At 44.5% G+C, this 25,397-nt stretch overlaps 1 protein-coding gene and 1 long non-coding RNA gene across 2 annotated transcripts; both read right to left on the bottom strand.

Moving 5' to 3' along the window:
* Nucleotides 1–4,108: 4,108 nt before the first annotated feature.
* On the bottom strand, nucleotides 4,109–5,824 carry LOC146755547 (uncharacterized). Its single transcript, XR_014938029.1, has 2 exons — nucleotides 5,740–5,824; nucleotides 4,109–4,404 (listed from the first exon to the last, which is right to left on the bottom strand). It is a non-coding gene; the product is annotated as an uncharacterized LOC146755547 (long non-coding RNA).
* Nucleotides 5,825–15,022: 9,198 nt separating this feature from the next.
* Nucleotides 15,023–18,506, bottom strand: LOC146755546 (obscurin-like). Its single transcript, XM_085525487.1, has 5 exons — nucleotides 18,402–18,506; nucleotides 17,234–17,502; nucleotides 16,276–16,542; nucleotides 15,909–16,175; nucleotides 15,023–15,249 (listed from the first exon to the last, which is right to left on the bottom strand). The coding sequence occupies exons 2-3, from the start codon at nucleotides 17,430–17,432 to the stop codon at nucleotides 16,295–16,297; spliced, it is 447 nt and encodes a 148-aa protein (XP_085381613.1). The 5' UTR covers nucleotides 17,433–17,502; nucleotides 18,402–18,506; the 3' UTR covers nucleotides 15,023–15,249; nucleotides 15,909–16,175; nucleotides 16,276–16,294.
* Nucleotides 18,507–25,397: the final 6,891 nt, after the last annotated feature.

Raw genomic sequence — 25,397 nt, 5'->3', positions numbered from 1 at the left:
CAGCGTCACTGAGGTTTCTGTTTTATTTTTCACCACGGGGTCAGTTGGGGGCTGGGTGGGAGGTTTTCTGGGAGCTGAACAGAAATAAATACAGAAATATTAGCATAAGGTCATGTAGGCTGGAAAAGACCTTCAAGATCAGCAGACTCAACTTTCAGCATGACCTACTGACTCCCACCATTAACTACTGTGGTACCTGAGGACATACATGACAAGCTTATTCCTGCAGGTATTTGCATAGTGAATATATTCACCCTCTGGTTGCTTCGGAACATTTTAGAGGTTAAAATCCCATCAGACTTTTTCACCGTGTGCAGCCACTGATACAGGCAGGAGGCTGGGAGTTACCTGATGGGCTCTAGTTACAGACTACTGACACAGTAAAGGATTGATTTCATTTCATTTTGGCCATCAAAAAGTTTGGAGTCTGGTTTAAGTCATCCATCTAGACTCCAATTATAATCATATGGAGAACAGCGCATTTAGGAGAACTCATCTCATCTTAATAAACCTGAATGAAATCACAGAATCATAGGATCACGGGAGGGCTTGGGTTGGAAGAAACCTTCAAGATCATTAAGTTCTAAACACCCTGCCATGGGCTGGCTGCCCACTAACCAGCTCAGGCTGCCCATCACCCATCCAACCTCGCCTTCAACACCAAGGACAGGCACCCACAGCTTCTCTGGGCAGCCTGAAATGGAAGCAATGAGCCACATGTTGAAGATACTCAAACATTCATGACTGTAGAGAGAGCCAAATACTCCATACATATTGCATGCCTGGTCAATGGTATTAAAATGCCAACAACAGACTCATCCAGCTCATTGAAAATGGTGTGAACAAGGCGTACAGGATTCTTCCAGCAGCGAGTTAGATCTGCAAAGTGTAAAAATAGGAAATCTCAATGCAATGCAATTTTCCCTCATAACATAAATAGACACATAACTGTTTTGGGGTGCACTGTTACCAGCCTGTCAGTTGCTGTTGGTCAGTGCTAGATGCCAAAGGTCCCACTAACATAGCATGAAGCCGAAAGCTAGACGCTGGAATCAGATCTCCTGACCTTACCATCAGAAATCGAGATGTCATATTTTGCTCAGAGGTGCCTGCTTGTAGGAGGGACAGCTTCCGAGCTTTTTCTGCTCCAGGAACCAGCTCCAGCTTCAGGATTTAAACAGCAGTCAGAAATTAAACTGAGCTTTGTCACCTCCATCAAACAGAAGGAGTGGTTGGGTGGTACAGCTTTCCAAATCACTTAGAAACTGGCACAACAATCAGATGCCTACCTTTTCTTTTTGAACTTGTTAATACATAGAGCTTAATAGCATCAGAATGCCCCAAGCACTTCAGATAACACGACAGCTGTAAACCCTTCTTTAAGGATTCCTTTGTTTAACCACTGAGTAACTGTAATTCAGTGGTGCTGGTGGGAGAAGGGAAGTCCTAATCTTCCCAGATGGTGAATAGAGCTGATGTTCACATGCAGACTGGTGCTGCAGCACAGCCAGAAACCACTCATTTGGGAAACACAGCACCAAGAAAATAATGGGAATAGCTTCATAAAATCAGGCAGCTTCACCCAAATTTCATGTCAGGTCCATTATTCTTCCTATTTTCAGGAAGAAAGGTTTTCCCTTTTTCTTGTAGTTTTATTTTCTCTTCCTTTCATGCAAGCAGCTTTGTAGCTTAAAAAATTGTTTTCTAATCACCTCCTGGTGTGGACAAATCACACAGGTTTGACTCCATGTTTTACATAGTTAGCATTTTATATTTGTTCCAGTATGGAACTGTACAGCCATAGAATGGCCTGGGTTGAAAAGGATCTCAAAGATCATCCAGTTCCAACCCCCTGCTATGTGCAGGGTCGCCAACCACCAGACCAGGCTGCCCAGAGCCACAATCCAGCCTTTCCTCATAGGAGAGCTGCTCCAACCCTCTGATCATCACAGTGGCCCCTCCTCTGGACCCACCCCAACAGCACCACAACCTTATTGTCCACAGAAAGCATATAACCCTCATTCAATTGCCCTTCCACTCAGCTTAGAGCACTACTAAAACCAGCATCTTCACCTTAGCTCATCACACTGCTGCAGGATTTCACTGGCAAAAATTAAATCAAAGCCATCACAAGGGATTTAGCACAGTTACGTGTTACTGGCTACGAGAGCTGTCAGCACAGTCACCTGTCAGGCTTTGCTGCTGTTCTCTTTATGTAGAGGCACAACAAGGTTCAGACACCTCACAGTGCAATTCTCACTTGGACTGTAAAGAAAAAGGAGGCTTGAAAAGCAGCGTGTGGAAAACAAAGAAACAAGAATTAGAACAACAGTGGGGCCATGGCACTTGTAGGAATTGTTCTGCCTTTAACAGCAGAGCTTTTCAAGAAGGATGAGGGCATTGCAAACCAGACCAGTTTGGACAGATTAACAACTGCAAGTAGTGGGTTCCAAAATTCCAGACATGAAATCAAAGATAGAAAAACTCTTCACATTTTCATCTCTCAATTTTTCGTACATTGTGCATTACAGTGCAAACAAGTCTTCACATACAACTTGGAAGCTAAAGACAAGTCTGACAAAACAGACTGCACAAAAATGATGGATAATTAACAGAGCAAATTGCTCTTTCAAAAACAGAGTTTATGTCTTCTGGTCATAACACTTCAGAAGCCTCAGAGGCTTCTTCTCCTTTGTATATTTTCATTAATCTTAGATTTTGTTTTCATTCAATGTGACCTCACTAAACAAATATTGTCTAAGACCATGAGTATCACATAAATGTGCAGATCTCAAGCTGCTCACTTATCTAGTACCCTTGGCATGATGCTTTATTTTCCTCAGCTGATCATCTAGATTGTGCCTGTTGATTGTGCAACAACAGCCTGTTGGTCTCGATTACCTGTGAGAGGCTCTAACTTTGGCCAGGAAAAATCATTTGAGGACAAGTAATTCTCTTGGAATCAGTAAGGCAGTCTTCCCATTCTTTCTTACCAGCACCCATCTTACATGTTAATAAAGGATTCTGGAAATCAGTTTGAAGATCAAGAAACAATTCAGTTCAAGCATATGCAATCACAGGATTTGTACGTCACCTGCAAAAGTCATTTTATTCTATCCACAATCTCATCCTACATGCAGTTCCTTAGAGGGTTCCTTAGGCACACCAACCCCATGCTCCTATTACAGACCCTTGCATAAGACAGGTGATATACCTACAAGATTATCTACAGCTTAGACTATGAAAACAGGGAGTCTAGCTAGAGAAAATTATCTACCTGTGCTTCTGAGCAATCTGTTAACCACTCTCATACAGTTCAGGCCAATCCAAACAAGATGCAATGACATGTCAGCCACAGAAACAGCTTGATTTTAAGGAGTTTGTTTGGACAAGCCCCTGTTGCATACGGTGGTCAAACATGCATTACTTGGGGGCACATTGTATTTGATTTAACACATCCTCTTACCTCTGGCTTTGCACAGAGTCCAAAGTCTATCAGCTTCAAATTGTCAATCAGCAGATTTTCCCGGTGGATGAGAAAGCAGTCAGGAATGATTTCCACCCAAATGCCCAAGGAAACATCTTTTCTCTTCTCTTCTTTCCTGCTGTGGACAGTGGTTCCCAGTCTACTCAAAACTCGCTCGCTCTCGCTGTCTCAGAGGTCTTCACTGACTGCTGGCAAGTTCCCATCTTCCAATATCCCAGGTGGGAAATACTAGCTTGTATCTGTTGGAAAGGACCTGGGGACTAGGAGGACAAGTGGTGAGAGACCACAGGCTGAATGCAAGCCAGCAGTGTGCTCTGAGAGAAAAGAAGTACAACAAGATCATCAGCTGCATTAAAAAGCAGCACAACCAGACCAGGACAAGTCATTCCTGCTTCAACACTCACTGGACCACATCTACAATACTGTATCTGGTTTTTGGCCAGGAAGGATAACAACCTGAAACAAACTCTGTGGATGACCTCCAGCCTGTGCAGGGGGCTGAAGCTCCCACTCAGAGAAGAGAAGCTGGGGAGAAAGATGTTTGTTCAGGGTGCAGAGGAACCTCATGGCAGCTTCTCAATGCCTACGGGGTGGGGAGAGGGGGTGCGTATGAAGATTGACTGAGGCTCTGGCCAGCAGGTCACGATGGGATTGTGACAGGAAACAGTCATACACCTAAACAGCAGACTAGATAGAAGGAAATAGCTTTCCAAGCACTGAACATATTACCCAGAGAGAACATGCAGCCTCATCCCTCGCAGAAAGTGATGATGAGAGTGGGAAAAGCTCTTGAGAAACTTGGTCTCACGATTCCCAGAGCAGCAGGTTCAGGCACAAATCTCTACAAGTCACCTCCACACCCAGTTCCTGTCCAAGCCCATAAATCCATCAGCTTCTCAGCTGGAAGCCAGTTGCTTCTAAAACATACAGACAATGATTCATTTTTCAGAGGGGAAAGGTTCCTTAGATAGAGGGATTTCATAAGATGCCTAGGAAAATGCTCGTGCTGTAATGATTTGCTTTACTGAGTGATACCAGCAGCTTACAAAATGCCAAGCTCTAACCTATTGGTGAGGAAATATTCAAGCCTTCCAGTACCTAACCTGTGCTTCAAGACTTCAGTGACAGAAAATCCATTGGATGGGGCCAGAGGAATGCATCTCACCCCATACCCTCTGTATTGCCACCATTTGTTTAAAGGATCACTCTTCCTTGAGGCACAAAACTAGAGCAGGTTACACAACAGACTGACACCACAAGGGCTTCTCTCGAGATACAAACTGCAGCAAAGAGCATCACAAAAATGTGAAACCAACACTCAGATCAGATCTGTGTCTCTGCTCCGCTCATTAGGAGCATCATGTTTTACTCCCCTTTCAGAGGAAGATACTTCTTCAAGGATAACAAAATCCAGCTCAGCTACAGAACACAGTACCACATAGCAATAAATATCTCACATTTCCTGTAGGGAAAGAATCCTAAGCACAAGTTATTGTCTGAGTTTCAGCTGGGACTGAATTATCTTCTTCAGTGTCTGATATAATACTACGTTTTCATTCTAGAGAAACAATGGAGATAGCGCAGTGATGCTTACAGTTGCTGCCAGGCAGCGTTGTACAGAGCCACAGTCAATCTCAGCTGAGAGCCCAAGGAAGTGAGAAGGAACAGAACTAGGACAGCTGACTTAAACTGGCCAAAGGATATTCCATACTATATGACATATTGTGGAAGGAGTTTTGAAGGGGGTAGAACTTCATGTAAATCTCTTCCACTACTAGGAGGCTAACTGGACACTGATTGGTAGGTGGTGAGCAATTGCTTTTGCATTCATCATAACTATTATCCTTTTCTCTATCTCAGTACATAATTCTATCTCAACCCATGAGTTCTACTTTGTGTTACTTCTCCCCCCTTCAGTTCTCTCCTGCAATCCACTGGAATGGAGTGGACTACTGTAACTCTCTCTGCCAACAGAAAAATAAAAACACATTCATTATTATTTATGGAAGACTGACTGCAGTTCAGGCTCACTGGTTTGAGGTCTCTGGGCATAACCCTGACTGTGAACAGAAGCAATTGCTGAAACAGTCTGTCAAAAAAAGACTGGAGCTTCCTCTTCCAAAAGGCGGTCCTTAGAAACAATGCAATCAAACAGCTTCCCTGTAAGATAAGGTTATCTGAAAATGCATTTAGAGAGTATCAGAGAAAGATAAGTAAGAAAGACAGCACAGAAAGCAGAAACTATTTCTTACCTCTATGACTATAAATATTTCTTTGATGTCTCTCTTACGTGATCCAATGGGCAAACATGTTGATGACTTCAGTTCTTCATGGCATCAATTTCTGTTTTAGCATGAGGCAAGTCATCCTTAAGAGACCATAAAAGCAAGCGATGAAATCGCTAACTACTGTGACATACCAGGTACCACATCTGACTGCTGTGGAACAGAACAAGCACATATGGGACAGTACACAATTCAACATCAACTCAGCAATGACTGACATCACTCCCATAGAAATTCTGAAACAGAGCTGTGAAAAATGAAAAGTAAAACATTCAGCATTTTCATTGGCATTTTGGTAAAGTTGCTGTAATAATGTAACAATACTCCACAACTCCAACAGAAGATATTATCATATTTAAATGCCTTTTGGCTTACCCCTACAGTAACTTTCTCCATGATTTTTAGTGCAACTTTTTCACCAGACAGAAGATGCCGCCCGAGTTTTACCTTGGCAAAACCACCTACAAATCAAAACACAGATGCTTAAAGTTGAGTGTGAATTCTTCTCTAATATAACATTACAATTTCCAACTGGTTTAAAAAACGAATTTCAAATTTATACAAATGAAACCTGACTTAGAGAACTGACAAGAGCTGTTAATCTATTCTCAGATTAATTCTAGAGTGGTGAGACAGACTGTTAGGCGTGCTGTTTCTGTACAAAGATGACACTTACCCGTTCCAACTGTTTCATGGAATTCCTAGTACTTGAGAATTTCCTTGTAGTCACTGACAGACATCCTGAAATGTGCAAGAACTGAAGATCCTCCAAGCACGTGCAATGAGGAAGGGCCAGCAGTGTTCACATCCTACTTAGGACATATTCTTAGAGGCAGAAGGGACACTCGTGGCAGATCCAGCAATGCTCATCTTCTCACCAACGTGCATCCCCCTCTCACCCAGCAACAACAAAACACAGTGCATGAAGCTGGCTTCACTTAGGTTAACAATATGGAACATCCCTCAGGGCTTTGTGCCACAGAGCAGTAGCAGGGCTGGACTACAGCTTGAGGAAGCAGTGGAAGCCTTTCCCTGTATGGTTACAGTGTCCCTGCACGCACCCCACAGCCAGAGCGTTGCAAGCTGAGCTGTCTTGCTGTTTCTTGTACTCATCCCAATCTCTGCGAATGAAAACTCAGAATTCAGTCAAGGCATTGATTGAGCACGAGCGTGCCTTTATTCAATAGGAAAAAGGAGGGGGTGTGAGGTCTGGAGGAAAGATGGGACTCATTCTCTGTTGTCTGACGAGAGTGTCTCAGAAGTCGTGCTGTTGCCCGGAGCCTGGGACTCTTGGCCTGATTCTACCTCCCCCTCCAAGATGTTTGGCTTCTCCTCTGTAATGCTGACCTGAGCCTGCATGGTTGTGCTGCTGTCGGGGCACTCGTGCTGTGCTTGGGCTGGGCTGTCCTCGAAAGGCACTCGGTTCAGGCTGGTGCCTGAGGAGTCTGGCAGGCTCAGGTCAGCAGCTTCAACAGGTATGGGATGAACGAGAGCTTCAACGATGATGGCATTCTTCTCTTTATAACTGATGTTATACGGAAGGCTTTCATCTGAACTGCAGCATCCTGTGCTTAGTAACAGTTCTTCATTGATGGAATCACAGGATGCTGCATCGTAACATGCCTGGCGTCTTGGAGATATACAAGGGCTCGGGTCACCTAGGAAGGAGTAGACGCACAGCAGTTAGTGTCAAAGTTTCACAAGATGAATCATGAAACAGGTTCTTGACATTTGGCTATGCAGTGATGGTGGGCAGAAGCAAATAGGCTTCTAGCAACAGTGTCACTGTCTTGAAAGTGATCCTCGTGCAGGTCCAGCTCTTGTGTTGACAAGAGACTCATTTGGGAAAGACAGGGGTCAACTGAAGATGTCAGGCACAGGCTTGAATGCCAGAAGGATGTACAAGCCCACTGAAAGCATGAATTCTACCTGTGTTGCTGACACGCAGTGATTTGAAAGCTGGATTTGCATGCTTACCTGCCAGGACCAAGACTTCAGCTTCAGAGGGCTCCCTGGCACTGCTCTGCAGTTGGCGTTTGGCCACAGGGGATGGTTTGCCCAGGCAGAAGCAGGAACGCCAACTGCAAGCTGCTGACTCTGCCCTCTTACTGGGAGAACTCATTCTGCAGAGAAAACAGAGCATGCTGTCAGTCGTGGTGCAGGGTGAGGGAAGAGCTGCACCGAACCCTTGCCAATAGTTGCCTGTTCCGGGCAATGCCTGGTTTCTGCTGAAACACAGCTTAGAAAAGCGCTCTGTTTCAAACAGCAGAGGATGCTTCCATTCCTACAGCTCAGCCCTCAAGTCCTGTTGGCTAAATACCTCTCAACGATGTCAAGCAGGGACATGGATCCCGAGAATGTTGGAGGCTCAGGCTGCTTCGCTCTCCTGGGGCAGGCCTTCAACAGGGAACGAAGGCAGGAGATGAACTTGCCCCGTTTCTTTGGCTCTGCGCAACAAAACAAAAAAACAAGTTCATTTCAGCCCTGGCTCGGTTGGACGAGGCCGAGTGCAACACATTCAACAGAACACGTAACAACAGAAAGCATGTTCCCAACAAAGACACGCAAGAACGGATTTTCCCCATCCCTGGAGGTGCCCAAGGAGCTTAATGCAGTTCTCTTTCTAAGCTTGCTCAACTCGGGCATTAATGAACCCCCTGAAAGCCACGTTCAGACCCCATTTTACTAACCCGCATTGTCAAATGTAAAATACGCACCTGGCTTTGGCAATGAATGTAAGATGGACTCGGGCAGTTTTCCCCTGATGAGTTCCACGCACTCACCAGGGAAAAAACCAACCTGTAATAAGAACAAAAAGACAGGTGGGCATTAGCCCAAGCCCAGAGCCAAAGGGAAGGTCCTCTGACACCGACACAGGGCAACTGTTTGCATCCAGAAGCCATCCTGTGCAGGCAGAGCAGCTCCAACCGGAGATTCCCGACTCTACTGAAGCTGTGCTCTCTAGTCAAAAATGTGTGCCTACCTCAAAGCCACGCTTGCCTCTCCAAAAGGGGCTCATCTCCTTTGGTGGCATATCAACAATGCACACGATGTCTCCAACCTGCAAAAGATTGAAACATCAATCCCAGCTTCAGCACAGCTAAAACAAAAGCCTTCTTCTATGACACAAAATATGAGAGTATTCCCGAGGCGTTCACACTCTATACTAATTCTGTGCACAACAACAAGGAACGCCTGGAACTGATTACCTCCAGAGAGAGCTCATTCGGCCCCTGGGTGACGTGGCTCCTAATAACATGGGCTGCCGCAATTGCTGGTACGTTTAAAGATGACATAGCACGCACCAGCTGCGGCTCCCGCATGTTATCAGCCTGCAAAACAGAGCACAGGCCGTGGTCAGGAGATGAGGACAAACCAGGAGGATTTCAAGGTGAGGAGCACATCTGCAAAGAAAGCTGCAGCAAATGCGCTCCGTCCTTATCAGGAGCACTTCAGAAGGAGCTGCACGTCTCATCACAGTTATTTCCCTTTCTGGCGTGCATTGCCAGGCCATGCAAAGATGCATCTCTCTCTACCCAGACTAATCAGCAATGGCACTGGCACAGACAAGTGGCCAGGCCCTTTTTGGCCCATTCTTTCCTGCAGGAGAGTACACCTGCAGCTCCTTCTAATGGCTCATCACAGGGAAAAAAGACCGGCCAGAGCTTCATACTGTACCTCCGTCGCCGCCAACTCAGGCTCACGGCTGATCCCACTGCACGCAGCACCCATCACAGCAAGTGTGAACAGCTGGAACAGAGCAGAAACACACTTCTGTTTTCTCTATTCACACAGCACAGTATGGACAGACTTCTTCAGAGCTACCCGCGCATACACTGCGGCAAAACCATGCGGGGGGACAAAACATGGCACGTACCTGGCAGTGAGATCACCTCAAGCTATCTGCAGCAGTTCCTTGTCGCTTTGCTCGGATGAAATGAGAGCAAAAGCTGCACCGAGGCAGTGGGCGGAGGGTGAGGAGAGGAGAGAGAAAGAGCAGGTCAGTGAGCAGGGCTAAGACAGTCATGGAATAACACACACAGCACAACTGTCCCACCCACTTGCTGCAAGACATGCTGAGTCTCAGGCTACGTGATGCCTGTCCGCCCAGCAACTTTACAATGCTTCCACTACTGAGCAAAGACAATGGAAGAAGCACGGGACAGGTGCCAACTTTACTGATACCCCCTTTGGAACGTGTGTACCTGGGAAAATTACGTCTGATGGTCAAGAGTAAGCAATACGGTGCTGTGAGCTCAAACAGCCAGCAGTTCTCAACACCTCACTGCCCACCCATCCATCCCACGTCAGCTCAGCTTACCTACAAGCTGCTGCACACGACGGTGAGAAGAAAAAACACTAAAGATACTAACTAAAGCCACTAACTAAAGGCACTAACTAACTAACGGCACTAACTAACTAAAGGCACTAACTAACTAACGGAACTAACTAACTAACGGCACTAACTAACAACAGTAACTAACTAACAACGCTAACTAACTAACAACGCTAACTAACAACACTAACTAACTAACAAAACTAACTAACTAACGGCACAAAAGGCACAAGAACAACAAGACAACCAACCACTCCGACCACTAGCTCACCCACAAAGGAACACAGAACGCACCGCTCCTCCCCTCATTCCAGCCGCTTATGACATCACCAACGGCCAACAGCCTGGTCCACCATGACCCCCCACAAGGCGGGGAGCCAAGACCACGTGGTCACATCTGATTCCAACACGGCACCACAACATTCCAGGACTCAGTGTGGGCTTGGAATTCTATCCTGGTGTGGCAGCGCAATGGGAGGTGTTAGGGCACAGCTGAAGAGCTGACAGACAACGGACGTTTCCAAAGGAGGGTGCCAGATTAACTCTCAGCATTCTCTTGCGGGGCTCTTAGGAATGCTTCAAACCCATTTTCACTGCCTAGCTCATTTCTAGAAAGTCCAGTTGAGAAATGCTCACTTTGTCTGGGGAACGCCTCTATGCATCATGAATGAAAAATAAAATAAAATGGGCACACGACCCTATGAAACTTACCTCTCTGCTCTTGCTGTCAGCCAGACACCTCAGATGAGCATGACGTGTCCCTGCTCCTGAATGAAGATTCACCCAAGTCTGTGTTCCTCTCTGCTCCATCTCTGGGTCTAAAAGAAACACAGACAGAGATGATTACAAGATCCTTTGTGCAGACGAAAGACAAGGGTGCACACGAATTCTGTTTAGCAAGAAATACTACATTCCCAATGGTAGTACTTGAATCCTCATTTGGGGCTGGAGCTCAACAGGTCAACACATCAGAAATAACACAAAGTGCATCTGGAAGACGTGTCTCAAAGCCCAGAAAATCCAACACGGGAGGGGGCTGGACAGTGGACCACAAGTGTCCATTTCCATTACAGCTCCCTGTAGAGAACAGCACCAATCAGCAGGCATGAATCAATTCATTCACAAGCTGCACAATGACTCTGTTCTTTACATGATAAAGAAACACACAGAGATTCCTGACCAAAAAGTTGGGAGTTAATAACGACCAAAGAGGTTCCTGTTCCTACGCCTCATCCTCTCACCCCAACTCCTGGGTGATGCCCACAGGCTTCAAGTCAGCTCTCAAATCCATTGAACTCCAGTCACAGAACTCCATCAAGAAGGATGTCACACATGTGACACTTACATACATTTTGCATCAGAAACAGTGACGCCAGCAGGAGCAGAGAGGTGACTGTCCCCCTGTACTCAGCACTGGTGAGGCCACAACTCGAATTCTGTGTCCAGTTTGTGGCCCCTCACTGAGAAAAAGACATTGAGGCATTGGAACGTGTTCAAAGAAGGGCAACAAAGCTGGTGAGGGGTCTGAAGCACAATGGGGCCATATGAGGAGAGGCTGCAGGAGATGGGAATGTCCAGCCTGGAGAAGAGGTGGCTCAGGGGAAACCTCATTGCTCTCTATAACTTCCTGAAGGGAGGTTGCAGTGAGCTGGGGGTCGGCCTCTTCTCTCGTGTCATTACTGATAGAACTAGAGGGAATGTTTTCAAGCTGCGGCAGGAGAGGTTCAGGCTGGACATTAGGAAATATTACTTCTCAGAAAGGGTGGCCAGGCACTGGAATGGACTGCCCAGGGAGGTGGTGGAGTCACCCACCCTGGGGGTGTTCAAGGAACGTCTGCAGAAATCCCTGCTGAAATCCTGACCTCTGCCACAGGTGGCTGAGTGACACAAAAGCTGTGTCCTTGGTTCCTGGCCTTACCTTCACATGCTGTTCATCTTGCTCTGCAGCTCCTGTTCTGAATAATCTTCTTATATTCCCATGTGATGTACCCTGAAATACATCATTTAGTGAGTCTGAACAAAACTTAAGACATTAATTGGAACTGTGAAGAAATGTTTTTTGCACTTTACTTGGAGGATGTTACATGCTATACCTTCTTTTCTCAATTGTAACACATGATTTTTTATAAAAAGAAACATAGCAAGTCAGCTCTTCAGTGTGCATATTGATGAAACTTGGTGAAATACAACTATAGAAAAAGGCAATTTGAAAATTTAAATATTCTTATCAGAATCTCTGCTATTAGTTACCGTTCCAATGTTCTGATTTGATGATGATTCTCTCAGAGCTGTTTTGTCACTCGCCACCTCAAATGCACTTCAAGTGCTTTAGGAGCATCACTGGAATTTTGAATAAACTCGATATATTTTAGGAAAGCTGCTACAGATGCACGACTGCAGTACTTTGGAAAAATATAATCTTGATTGAACGCTGAACAGTGTTATTTAATTATAATCCAGGTAATTAAATTAATTAAACCAAGGGAATCACCTCCCAGTCAGTCAGCTCCCACCAGGGAACTCGCTTCCCTGCCAAGCAGATGCAACCAACACAAGCTGCTACATCACTCTAGGGCCCCACTGAGTCTTCCCAAGGGGTCTCCAAAGGCTTCCCTGTTGACTTCTGGGAACCTGGAAACACTCACATGGAAACCAGTGCCCCCTAATGTGCCCCAGAGGTTTCTCAGGGCCCTGCAATTAGCTCTACAGACATCCAGACATGCCCCAGAGCAAGTATGTGTGCTGTAGGGAGCCCAAGAGACATTCCAGAGTATGCTAGTACTCCTCAGTGCGCTCAAGGGTTCTTCACCTGTCTCTAAATATGCCATACTGGACTTTGTTTTCTCTTCTGGAGCTTAGTTCTCAGCTTTGCTTTCTCATGCCATTTATCATTCAGTTTAGAGATTATTTTAACTAAAATATTTTAATCCACCATATTTTCTGAAAACTAAGAATTGATCCCGCTCAAGGAAACAGAAGAGAAAAACATCACCCACAGGCTGCAGATATTTACCTCGACTTCTCTACTTGCCATCCCCAGTGTGCTTTTCAACTCACCTTGCACAGTGACCCTGGCTTTTGTTTCAGAGTCCTCTGTCTCACAGGTGTACTCCCCGCTGTCCTTGGCGGTAGAGTCATGGATGATCAGAATGGCCCCAGTTCCCTCCTGCTGCAAGTCGTACTTCTGGCTTTTTCTGATTGCTTTGCCATCCTTGTACCACCTGATGTTCACATCTGGTTTCGACAGCTCACGGCTCAGGCTGATGTCCTGCCCTGCTGCTGCTGTCTTATCCTCCAGCTGTTTTGTTACCTCCGTAGGTTTTTCTGAAAGAAAACATGCTTTTTGAGTAACATACACTTAGGGTAGGATGCCTCTCTCAAAATACACGCATCTACATGCTGGACATAAGTTAGAGAGGCACTTGCAACAGACGCCATCCTACAGCCAGCAGTAATCTGTAAAGTACAGACAATAGAATTCCAGGCACCATTAATTCTCTCTTAAATCTACCCCATTGAGGATGATGAACCATGTCTGAAAACTGCCTCTTCCTTCTCTCCACTGATCACACTGGGAGCCTCAGATGATGCTCTCAGATGCACATGTTCTAGATAGGAATTTGTTGTACAGCTAGATGATGTGAAGGCCATCCCTTCAGCTTATACTTAGAGGATATTTGCTCCCACAGTTCCCTCAACAGATCATTCCTGATTTACTGGTAATGGAACAAGCTGTAGTGAGATGCTCATTGCCAACACTACCCCAGTGCTTTGGGTAGTTCTCACATTTGTGTCAAATGGTTCCTCCTTTTACATATTTTTAAGAGAAATTCTCAGTGCTTCAAGGTTCAAGTAGAAGGTTGCTATTCACTTTAACCATATTATGAGTTAGCTCTCATGACAATCTTATCAGAAGACAGTTGAAGGAATCAGACCCCAGAATCTCTCCCATCTCATTACCTTTCACAGACAGAGAGGCTTTGGAGGTTAGACCACGGGCAATAAAAACGACTTCCCCAGAGTCAGTAGGAGTCACACTTTTGATAAGGAGAGTCTCTTACCAACCCACGTTAGAAGCTTTAAATCGCCCACCACTTTCCACTCTGCTTCCATTCAGTGTCCACTTGAACTCATCAATGCTTTCATGGGACAGAATGCATTCAAAAGTACAATCTTCTACCTCCTGGATTTCAGTGTTTTTCAGCCGTTTGCTAATGCCAATATTCAGCTCTGGAAGATAAGAGATAGGTTAGTATGAGGTTTAGATGGAGAAAAGGCATTCGTGACCAATGTGAGTAGCAGTACTGGTGTTTGAACTCAGGATTTGCAGATCATGGCTGCGTTCCTCACTGATGTATTCTCTAAGACATTCTCCTCTCAGAATTACCAGAAAGCTATAAAAAAAAAGAGACGTGAATCTCTTGGCTTTGCTCTGGAAGAACTACAAGGAGAGCAGCTCAGTCCATGGAGCACAATGAAGATTCAATGAGCTACAGAGGGAAAAACCTAACAGAGAGGACAACTCTAGGATGCTGCGTGAGAAAAAGGGTTTTGCCTACGACAAGACATTAAATGTTTCTATTAGCTAATTTGTTACCATCCTACCCCTACTGGTGTTCAAACCATTTCTCCATTTTAGGGATGTTTAGAAAGGAAACATTTCCAGGACATTCTTGACGTTTTTTGTGATTTTCATGGCAAAAGGAGATACATTTACTTCAAAAGCAATGGGAATTTTCCAGACATCACTGCGCTAAATTGCAGAAATACTGTTCTATTGTAGAAACTATTAAGGCTCGTGGGGGAATAGGTGTAAGACATAGTGACCACACTGAATGTGCTTTTAGCACTCCTTCACTTTCCACAGTACTTACCCTGAACGCCGACATTTGACTTGGCAACATCAGTGCCAATATCACAGGTATAGAAACCTGCATCTGGCTTCTCGAGGTCATGGAGAAGGAGACATAGGGTCTTCCCAGACTGTACCAGCTCATACTTGTTGCCAGAAGTGAGCACATCACCGTCCATTTTCCTCACTGGTTTGACCTTCTCTTTAGAGACTTCACATTCCAATTTAATCACACCCCGCTCCTCACCAAAAACATCATCCAAGGACTTCATGAAGACAGCAGGCTTCTCTGCAATTAAACAGGCAAAACAGAACAACGTGATACAGAAGTTGAGACATTTCCAGTTGCTTTCAGCTTTTTAAGGAGAGATCAATAAATCTTTACCAGTACTGACAACACCAATATAGAACCTAAAGCGGTTTCATGTCTCTTGACAGAATGCGCTTTAAGGAATTCTGAACTAATCAGTAGGAGAATACAGGGAACAGGAGGGACAGCCTGCATTGCTGTGGGTGGGACTGATATCATATGAAGTTATTGGGATGCAGCTCTTCTAAAGCTGGAGAGCTGGCATTGCCCTCACATGGAGCAGAGCTCATACAGCAGGCCACAGGATTAAGAGGATAAGCTGATCTCTCCCTGCAGTCATAAATCCTTGGAGACAACAGCATTGACACTGCATGGCACTGAAGCAGTAAAAAAATTGCTCCTGTAACTCTTCTTGTGTTAAGTAAAATGATGATAAAAAGCAATGGAATGCTTTGGCAGGACACCAAAACCATCCTCCTTCGTTGATATCTGCTGCAATGGAACCTTCCACTGGAAGAAAGCCCCTGATAACTTGTCACCCCAGAGAGGTGAGCTTTAGAAGCAGGATTGCTTCACAATAGAATGAACTGGAGCTCCTTAGCATCTCTTACATCCAGGAGGGTTGTGACCAGACCCACCTATCACCTTCAGGCGCGCGCTTTCTGACACCTTGTCTGACTTCACTGTCACTGTGCCAGCATCTTCAGGCTTAACCTGACTCATTGTCAGTGTGCAGCAACTGCCAACGTTCTTGATGTCATTGTAATTGTTGGTGTAAAGGAGGTTGCCATTCAGGAACCATTCCACGTCCTCGTCATCATGGGACAGCTCGCAGGAGAAGACAGCAGAGCTCTCTTCTTCAGTTTCCACATCATGCAGGTGCTTCGTCACTTCTACATTGCGAGCTGTGGGGAAACAAGGTGAACTGTTACAAAAATAAGAACCTTAAGAAGAGAAATCTGAGGTGAAATAGGACATGGAAGAGGCCACCCTCCATGCTCATACCTTCAGCTGTCAGCGTGGCCTAAGTCTCTGCAATTTCTGCCTTGCACTTGTACACACCAGCATCATCGGGCTTCAGCTTCAGAATCTGGAGCTCTGCTGAATGCTTATCCCTCTTGATCTTGTACTTCTCAGAGGGCTCGATGGGTGGGTGGCCCTTGAACCATTTCACAACCTTTGGAGAAGGCCTGAAGTCACAGGACAGGATGACAGAATGACGTTCCAAAGCTGTCTTGTCCTCCAACTTCCTGGTGATTTGTAAATGGTAATCTGAAAAGCAGGGGTGGAAGAGAAGAAAGGATGAGGACAATTGGAAGAAGAGGAAAGTCTCTTGCGTGTATTCCATTCCAATTAATTCCATGTTCACAATTGTTCTTTGAACCACTCTAAAGATAAAACAAACGATTGCCTATAGGGAATGCCATTGACTACATTTCTATAAAGTAATACTGTATATTATCTACTAAATGCAAGGTCCAGCTCTTGTTCTGTGCTTATTAAATTGCTCCCAGTTGAGGCTTTTTTTCAAATAAGAGTGAGTTGAAAATATAACAAGTACTTTAGGATGTGAATGGAGACTCTTACGCTGGGGACAACAGCAGATAAGAAGCCTGGAAGTTTCCTTCAGATGAAATCAACGACAAACTGCATCAAATTTAGGTGCTACCAAACTTAAACTTGTCTAGTTCAGAAATACAATTAATTCCACCTGATATGACTTCTTTGGTATAGCCAAGGACAAAACCTCAGCTCTGTAGGTCTGAATAGTAAGCACATCACAACTATTCAAAGAGATCTTTTACTGAGATGCAGCTGTCTTATTTAGTGTCCAACGACTTTTAAAAGGAAATGGAGCAGACCCTCCAGAAAACACACAATATTTCAAAGACCCCAGTGAAGGAAGACTGTACGTTAATTAATTCTTCATCTTCATGATGTAAACCAAGCCAGGATATGTTACCTCTAACAAGCAGATTGGCTGTGGATTTGGATTTGACAATTGAGAACTGAATGGTGCCTGTCATATCAGTGGTGGTTTTCAGTATGGTCAGCCGGTGGATGGTGCCTTCTTGCTGCATAATCAATTTTCTGCCAGCCTGTAAGACTTCCCACGTAGATACCACCTGCGAGGTTTCATAGAAGGAATGGATATCTCGCATTCAAATTTGGCTTCTTCAGGCTCAGTCACATCCTCATCACACAGCTCCTTTACTAGATTAATGGATTGCTCTTTAAGAAGGATGGAACAAGAGAAAGCAGAGATTTAGAAGGAATATAAAAAACCCATACATTATCACCCTACTTACTCATGTCAGCATTACTGCACATGAACACTACACCTATCAGCTCAAAATGCCTTAAAACATCATTAAAAAAGTAGTAGAAAGAAAGGAAAGTTGTTAAGAAGTCAGACAATAAGACTGACAACCTGAAGAGAGCCCAGATCTTCTGATTCCCAGTCCAACATCCAAATCAAATCATGACCTTCCCATCTCGATATCAAACTCCTCGCATTACGAAATGGAATAGAGGATCAGTGAAACACAGACATTGATAATTACTTTGGTTAAATACAGCAACGTAGCTCTGAACAACAAGTTTTCTCCTAGTAAAGGTCTCTGTAGCTCAAATGTAATGACTCTACTTAGGAGAAATTCATTTTCCAGGATGTTCTTGCCCTTATAATTGTAACAGTGGCAAAGCTGGGGACTGAACTCTTGAGTACTGTGCTAACTCAAATGTCTCCCTTTTCTTTACCACACTTAACATCATATATATACCCTAACATTGTATATATTAAAAAAAAAACACAACCTGTGCTCATTTCAAACATACAGAGAAGAAGAAGAAAAATTCAAGCTATGTTTTTATCCCTCAACGTTCAAACACAAATCTGAAGTCTAAAGGTAGAAAATCAACTTCCTAAGAAAATCGCCTGTTTTACTTAGCAAAGTAAATCCCAAAAGACAAGCTGGATATTTTGTGGGCAGAAAGGCAGGTAGGTTGGAGCTTTTATTTCTGTGAAAGGTCATGGTGGTGTTTAACTTCCTTGACATTAAAGCAAAGGATGTTAGCTGGTTTATAACATAAGATAATTTAAGCAAAATCATCATCAGAAGCATAATTACCTTTCACTGTAAGATGGGCACGAGATTCTGCCTTTTCTGCTACAGATTTTATTTCTGCGGCATCCTTGACTTGGACACGTGTGTAAGTCAGCGAGTAGGTCTTTCCTGAAGCAGAGAACCACAGAGTCACTAAGGCTGGAAAAGACCACTAAGGTCATCTAGTCCAACCGCCAACTCATCCCTACCAAACTGTGCTCTTGAGAGCAAACCCACAACTACACTTGGCTTCCTTGAGCAAACAGCTCTGAGGCACATGGCCAGGCTGAGCATCATCCATCTGGTTTCACAGCATCACTGCCTGTTCTCTCATGTCAATGAAACCAGCCATTCCCCCACATCCACATCCCACCAAAGCTGCTTAGTGTTCCCAAAGCAAATGCTCACCAGTTGTTTCCAACTTGAAGGTCATCTTCTGGCCAGCAGCCTCGCAGATGTATTCTCCAGCATCTTTCTTCTCCAGCTGCTCCACAACCAGACGCCGTGTTTTGCCCACAGATTCCATTCTGAACTTTCTGGAGGAGGCAAGCAGTCTTCCATCCTTGGATCATTTTACTTAGATTGGATCCTGTGCTACTTCACAGCTGAGGGAGGCACATGCTGCCAGGGCAGCACTCAGCTCTTTCTGCACCTTCTCCTGGTTTATAAACACAGGTTTTGGCTCTGAGGGAAGAAAAGAAAAAGTATTGACTGAGGGACTGAAATGAGACCATCTTGCAGGTTTGTATGTACAGCTTGGAACAGGTTTAGGTTACCACTTGTGCCCAAACTAATAGCCTTCACTAGAGAATATCAGCTCTTCTGTTGAAACTAAGTGTCAAATCTAGGCAAGAAAGAACCTAGGAACTGAAGGAACCAAGAGGGTCCTTGAACACCAGTCCCATGGTTGCAAGTCACTATGCAAACATATTGAACCCAAAAGAACATCTGTCCTGCAGGCAACCAAAACCTGAGTTCCTTTTACTTCAGACCCACTGTGAAACATCAAAACACATAAACGTGTGATAGTCAAACCACTGGCTGCCTTTTCATGACCCAGAACAGTACTCCTGGCTTCCTGAACAGACTCCTCATGGCATCTACCATTGCCACAACTGTGACTGTCAAAGACACAAAGGAAATATGCTCACCAATGCAGTCCTTTGTTCTTTGTGTGTGATTTGCAGATATCTATTTTACTTTGAGCTCTGGGAATAGTCAGCTCTACCAGGTCTCTTACTGTGAGTAGCAGACTCACCTATCCAGATGCAGCCTCCAACATAAAGGCATAGGAAAAAGGCAGTGTACTACTAGGAGAAGTTCCTGCTTCTCCTGCCACAAAAGGCTGCACGTAGAACATGCACTCCAGCCTCACTGCACATACTTATCTTAGTCAAATGTTTCGGTGAACAAGAATTACAGTTTGGGATCTCAGGCACAGGAGAGATTTGAATAATATCTTGAATATTGCTTCCATTGTACATATATCAGTAATTATTATTCTACAGACAGACTGAAACAGGTCTTTGTGCCATACTAAAACCAAATACTTTCTACAAACCCAGGCAATCAAGTCTAGGGAAAAAACCTCAGCACAGACTACTGCAACTGGATCACTGTATAATAGAAACTAGATTTTACTTTACTGTTCTCTGCTGTATTTCAGACAACACCTGTCTCACCTGTGACATGAATCTTGAAGGTGAGTTTCTGGCCAGCAGCCTCGCAGCTGTACTCCCCTGCATCTTTCTTCTCCACCTGGCTCACCACCAGCCGACGCTGTTTGCCCTCTGACTCCACCTTGAACTTCTTGCTCCAGGTGATCAGTTTCCCCTCCTTGTACCACTTCACCTCCATCTTCTCCTGGGCCACCTCGCAGCTCAGCGTGGCATTTTCTGTTGGTGCAGCCTTCATCTCCTTTTGTATCTTGTCCTTCTCTGTAAACACGTCTTCTTTCTCTGCAGGGACATCACAAGAGTCACACAGTTTTGCTGTAGTCTGCTGCAGAGCTTACTCCAGTTGCCCGTTTTCATTATACTTGCACTTCACAGGGAGCATCGTGATGCCTCACTAAGATAGGAAAATACTTTCCCCTCTATTTTGCCTTGGGAAATGATAGACATATCATTTCATGTCATATCATATCATATCACATCATATCACAAAGCTAAACATTTTGCAGTCTGATAGCAGATTTGGACATGAGATTTAGAACACCTGCATGCACTGCTGAACCTCCTATCTTATCTTTTTTTCTTCTGATGTCTCTCTACATTTCCAGTAAATCAGAAGGGAACGGCCCTCTAGAACAGGTTGCCCAAGGAGACTGTGGATGCTCCATCCCTGCAGGCATTCAAGGCCAGGCTGGATGTGGTTCTGGGTAGCCTGGGCTGCTGGTTGGCAACCCTGCACATAGAAAGAAGGGGGTTGGAACTGGATGAGCACTGTGGGCCTTTGCAACCCAGGCCATTTATGAGTCTGATTAGTGGCATTTTCCACCTCATTGTGTCATTCAAATTTTGTAACCAGATCTCTTCAAACACCTCCCCTTTTCTCACTCCTTGCATGCCTGGTGTGCTCTTGCACTGTAACCCTGCAGACACCAGCTGACTACAAGAGCTGCACAAGTTACCCTCCTTGCCTATGGTTTGTTGCAGTAATTCATTCCTGGATGGAAAAGCACATGTAGAAAAGTGTTGCTATGAGACTAGATGACAAAGAAAGTCCTAGAGCCAAAATGTTTTGCACCAGAGAGGCTGTCAGTTGATCCTCCAAATGCAAGACACACCAAATGAAGCGTTCCTTTATCTCTGGGATTCCAAGCATTTTCTCACCTCTGACTTTCACTTGGAATGTTGCTTTGTCATCTTTTGTTTCACAGCTGTAGCTCCCTTGGTCTTTCAGGGTCACATTTTTGACCATGAGCTTGCGGTGCGTCCCCTTGGAGATGATGGTTGTCTTCTGGTCCTGCTTCAACTCTGTTTGATCTTTCTTCCATACGACAGCTCCGCTTGCAGCTGACACCTCACACACCAGCTCCAGGTCTTCAGAAGGACTGACTGATATTTCTGGAGTCATTTTGGGCTTGTTGACAACATTAATGGCTTCATCTGAAGAAAAAAAGAGAAAGTGGTTTACATCCTGACTCAGGCTTATTCAGCACAGCATGAAGATACAGTTAGAACTGATTGTAATGTCTCTGCTCATTACATGTGGGTGATCGAGTTTCACCTCTGGAGATACTCACATACAAACGTGTGCTTGATTCTCCTGTGTAAAAAAAGAGTAAGTTCTATGCAGACAGTTCTTATTTCTTTTAATCAATTCTGTATTCTGCACACGTTCTTCTGAAGCTAAAATGAAGGCAGCTAAGTAACGTGTTTTCAATGCATGAACAAACCTATTCAACACCTTGTCTCTAAGCTAACAAGCAGCGTTTGATGAGCACATCAGTATTTCATGCCCTTCATTCCATCCAGACAGAACCTGCCTGAGGAGCAACCTGACGGCTGTCAGCTACAGGCAGACCTAGCTTAGCATTGCATTTCTTAGAGCAACAACTGTTGCTTTCAGTCACTGAATATACCAAGGCCAATTGCTATGCCAGGCACATTTATGGCATCAGTGAACAAATAATGCATTAAAAATTGTAATAGACAGGAGCCATCTATTCTTTTAAAACTAGGTCACCAAAGAAGAACAGCCCCTCTAGAGTCAAGCTGTTTAGAACTAATAGCATCAATCAGTATCACATAGGTAGATTACTTCCCTGCCCTAAGACCATCTTGTGACCATTTGTTGCTCCTAATTAAGCCCCCTCTTGATGGCATTTTTGTCTGAGCCACGTGACATTTTGTGATAGGAGTTACTGCTAGTGTTCCCTTCACCCTACACCAAAGTAGGAGGTATCCATTCTCAGGGAATCATGCAGGCTTCCTCTGGATTTGATGCTCAGAGACAGCCCCAGAACTTTTTAAATCTTAGCTTAACTCTCATCCAATAATGTTCATCAAACAGTGCAACTTGTCCTTTGGGGATGCCTTTGTTCTGCATCCACCAGTTCCAACGGAGTCTTCTTGGCTTGTTTTAGATCAGTTTTTCAACAGATAAAGAAAGGGGCTTTGAATTACAAAGTGAAATTGCAGAATGCATGATTCTCAACCAAACAGAATGGGATGTGGGATGCAGGGTGAATACCTGAGCCAACACCACCTGCAAGCAACCCTTCAATATCTTAGGAATCTCTAGCCATCCCAAATCCAGTGTTGTGCTTGATCTATCATCTCTGCTGAGTTTTTAGCCTGCTGATGGTGAGCATAATGGTGGTGATGGGTGAGCAGTTGGACTAGAGGGTATTAATCAACCTTAAGGAGCCTGTGATCAGAGGAATGTGAATGTGCTGTTAAAGGTCACAAGCGCTGCACTGCAGCATGAGCATACACAGCGAAAGGTTTTCAGTAGAGCTTCAGTTCATAAATGAGGACTGGGTTATGGAAAAGAGGTTCAAGATAGAAACCAGAAACCAGATCTTAACGCCAGGTTCTGTGAATGCAGCCAGTTGAATTTCACAGATATTGACTTTCAATGACAATTTCTTGTGTTATTTTATCCTCCAGCTCCACCCTGAACAGGAACATGTCAGTGACAAGCATTACTCCTCCAGGCTTGACCTGACAGTGCTTTACTTGCACTATGAGCTAATGGCTGTGCTTACAGCACCTCAGGGAGACACCTCAGAGATCACAACGTCCTTCGGGTACAGCAGGAGACACTCAACTCTCCAAATGTGGAGTTTAATTTGTCAAAAGAGGAGACTGGATTCCCATGCTAAGAACTTAGGACCGTTTCAGTCATAGGTTTAAAGATGATGTAAGTGCTGAGGCAATTCATGAACTAGAAGAATGAAGCCCAGATGTCAGGGCTCAAGTCGTGACTCCAGTTGTCTCTTTGTTTATGAAGTTTGCCAGTGCTGAAACAAAATATGGGCACACAAAATATGTACAATGGTAAAGAACTGCAGGGACATTGCTGACCATGAGGCATTCATTTATCATAAGGCCAAACATACACGTTTAATCCTAGTTCTAATTGCTAGATTCTAATTCAGAAGCTGGCAAATTGGCAGCTTTTATAAACCACGTACCAGATTACCTTATCTCCACAAGTTGAAAGACATACACTGTACAGGGGACAGAGCCAAAGGAAGAAGCCCAGGGCTTAAAGAAAATGTCTAAACTCGGAAAACTGAGGAAAGAATTGGAACAAGCAAACTAGAAGGAAATAAATGGAGGGTGTTCTATTACTGCATTGTAACCCCCTGGAAAACAAATCGAGCCTAAAAGATGGAGACAACACTTAGGACTGAAAAGAAAAACAGAATTCCTTTATGGAAGTTAATTGGAGCGCAAAAGTTAGATGATGAAACTGGCCTCTATTAACACACAGTGGAATAATTGTAGTCACCTCACCACTGCTGGATGTGAGCCCAGCCACACAAAAGCAGCTGCTGGTTTTCACTGCAGATACTGCAGGAAGGAGGAACAGCCTCCGGACTGAACCAGCTGAGCGTGGCCCTACCAGGATTTGCTCCAAAAGTCTTATTACCAGTAGTGCTTCCTGCTGAAATACATGGGGGTCCTCCTTTGATTTCAACCCCAACCCACCCCACCATGCCCCCTGATAACATCCATCAGGGCCACATCTCCACAGTTCCTGAACACCTCCAGGGATCCCACCACCTCCCTGGGTAGCCTGTGCCAGTTAATTCTGAGGGCAGACCTGCCAGTATGAAATATTATGCTAACGTGACAAAGAGGGAGAAGAAAAGCAAAATTAAGACTAGCTGACAAGCCTTGGCAGGAAGTTCTGCTCTCCATAAGTTTAGTCCCGTTATTCAATTCTGTTTGGAGCTGTCTCCATGCCTCTCTGGAGTTTGTTCATTGAGAAGAAGCAATTAAGTAAGCTCTCCAATGCCAAAGTGCATACACTACTCTAGGGCTTTGTTGTTTCTCCATGGATCAACAAGGGTGACAAGCCAGAAGAATATGATGAAGAGCCTCATGCATACTCAGTGTAAAAAAGAAAAAGGCAATTGTTGCTGGTAAGAAGGTGCATTTGCATTTGTGTCTTCTGCAGAGGGTACTGCAGAAATGGAAAGTCTTCCACTGGAGCAAACAAAGGGCTCTCATTTATTGCAATCAAGGCCCAGCGTGTGGATCTCAGAGATCAGACCTAAACCCTGCAGCAAAACAGAGACCTGCGTGGGAAAGTTCAGTTTCTCCCTACATCTGTGTAAGAAAAAGCCCACCATGGAATGACAGCTAAGTAAACATCCCTGTGACTCGTCACAGGTCTCTTCTACATGTCGCTGAGCAATTCAAGATATTTAATTTGGTCTTCTTGCCAGATTTACTAAGTAAAAATCAACCAAACATCTCCTTCTACTGATTAAGAATGCTCTAAACATGCTTCTGCAGAGGTTTCCACCCAGTGACAAACAGCTCCTCCCATCACGAATGTTTATTTGTTATATTTGGTCATGCAAAGCTGATTGATAGAGATATTATTGGAATGATTGCTTCCCTACTTCTAAACTATTCCAGTGCAATCAAAAAGGCTGTCTGAACCTGGAGCTGAAAGTACTGCTCTATGGTGATGCAGTGGTAAACCTGCTGACTGAATGCACTGGCCAATAGCTGTGAACTGCAGACATTCATCAGCTGGCATGAAGCAATCTGGTTCAGATACCAAGCAGCTGGGTAGACTGGCTTACCCTACACTCAGTGCTATCATGTTTAGGGCAAAACCAGGACTCACGTCAGTCCATGGGATGCAATTTCATGTATTTGGTACAGTCAGTGAATGCCTGCAGCCCCAGTTCTAATCATCAGATCACAGCAACTATGCCTTGACTGGAAGAGGAAAGGAGAAGGATCAAAGCAAATACCTCTCACTCTCATCTTGGTGCTGACATCAACATTTTTGGCAACAAATTTCACTTCTGCTCCATCATCGTTCTTG

Source organism: Coturnix japonica, chromosome 32, assembly GCF_054131305.1.
Source record: "Coturnix japonica strain WE chromosome 32, WE-NBRP24, whole genome shotgun sequence".
Classification (NCBI taxonomy): Eukaryota; Metazoa; Chordata; class Aves; order Galliformes; family Phasianidae; genus Coturnix; species Coturnix japonica.
This window is presented reverse-complemented; position numbering and strand designations above follow the sequence as displayed.

Excerpts from the sequence above, each read along its gene's own strand:
- LOC146755546 (XM_085525487.1), bottom strand. The coding sequence starts at position 17,432 with ATGCGAGATATCCATTCCTTCTATGAAACCTCGCAGGTGGTATCTACG. Across the intron at positions 16,543-17,233 it reads AGCCAATCTGCTTGTTAGAG|ATTACCATTTACAAATCACC; the intron begins GTAACATATCCT and ends CCTGCTTTTCAG.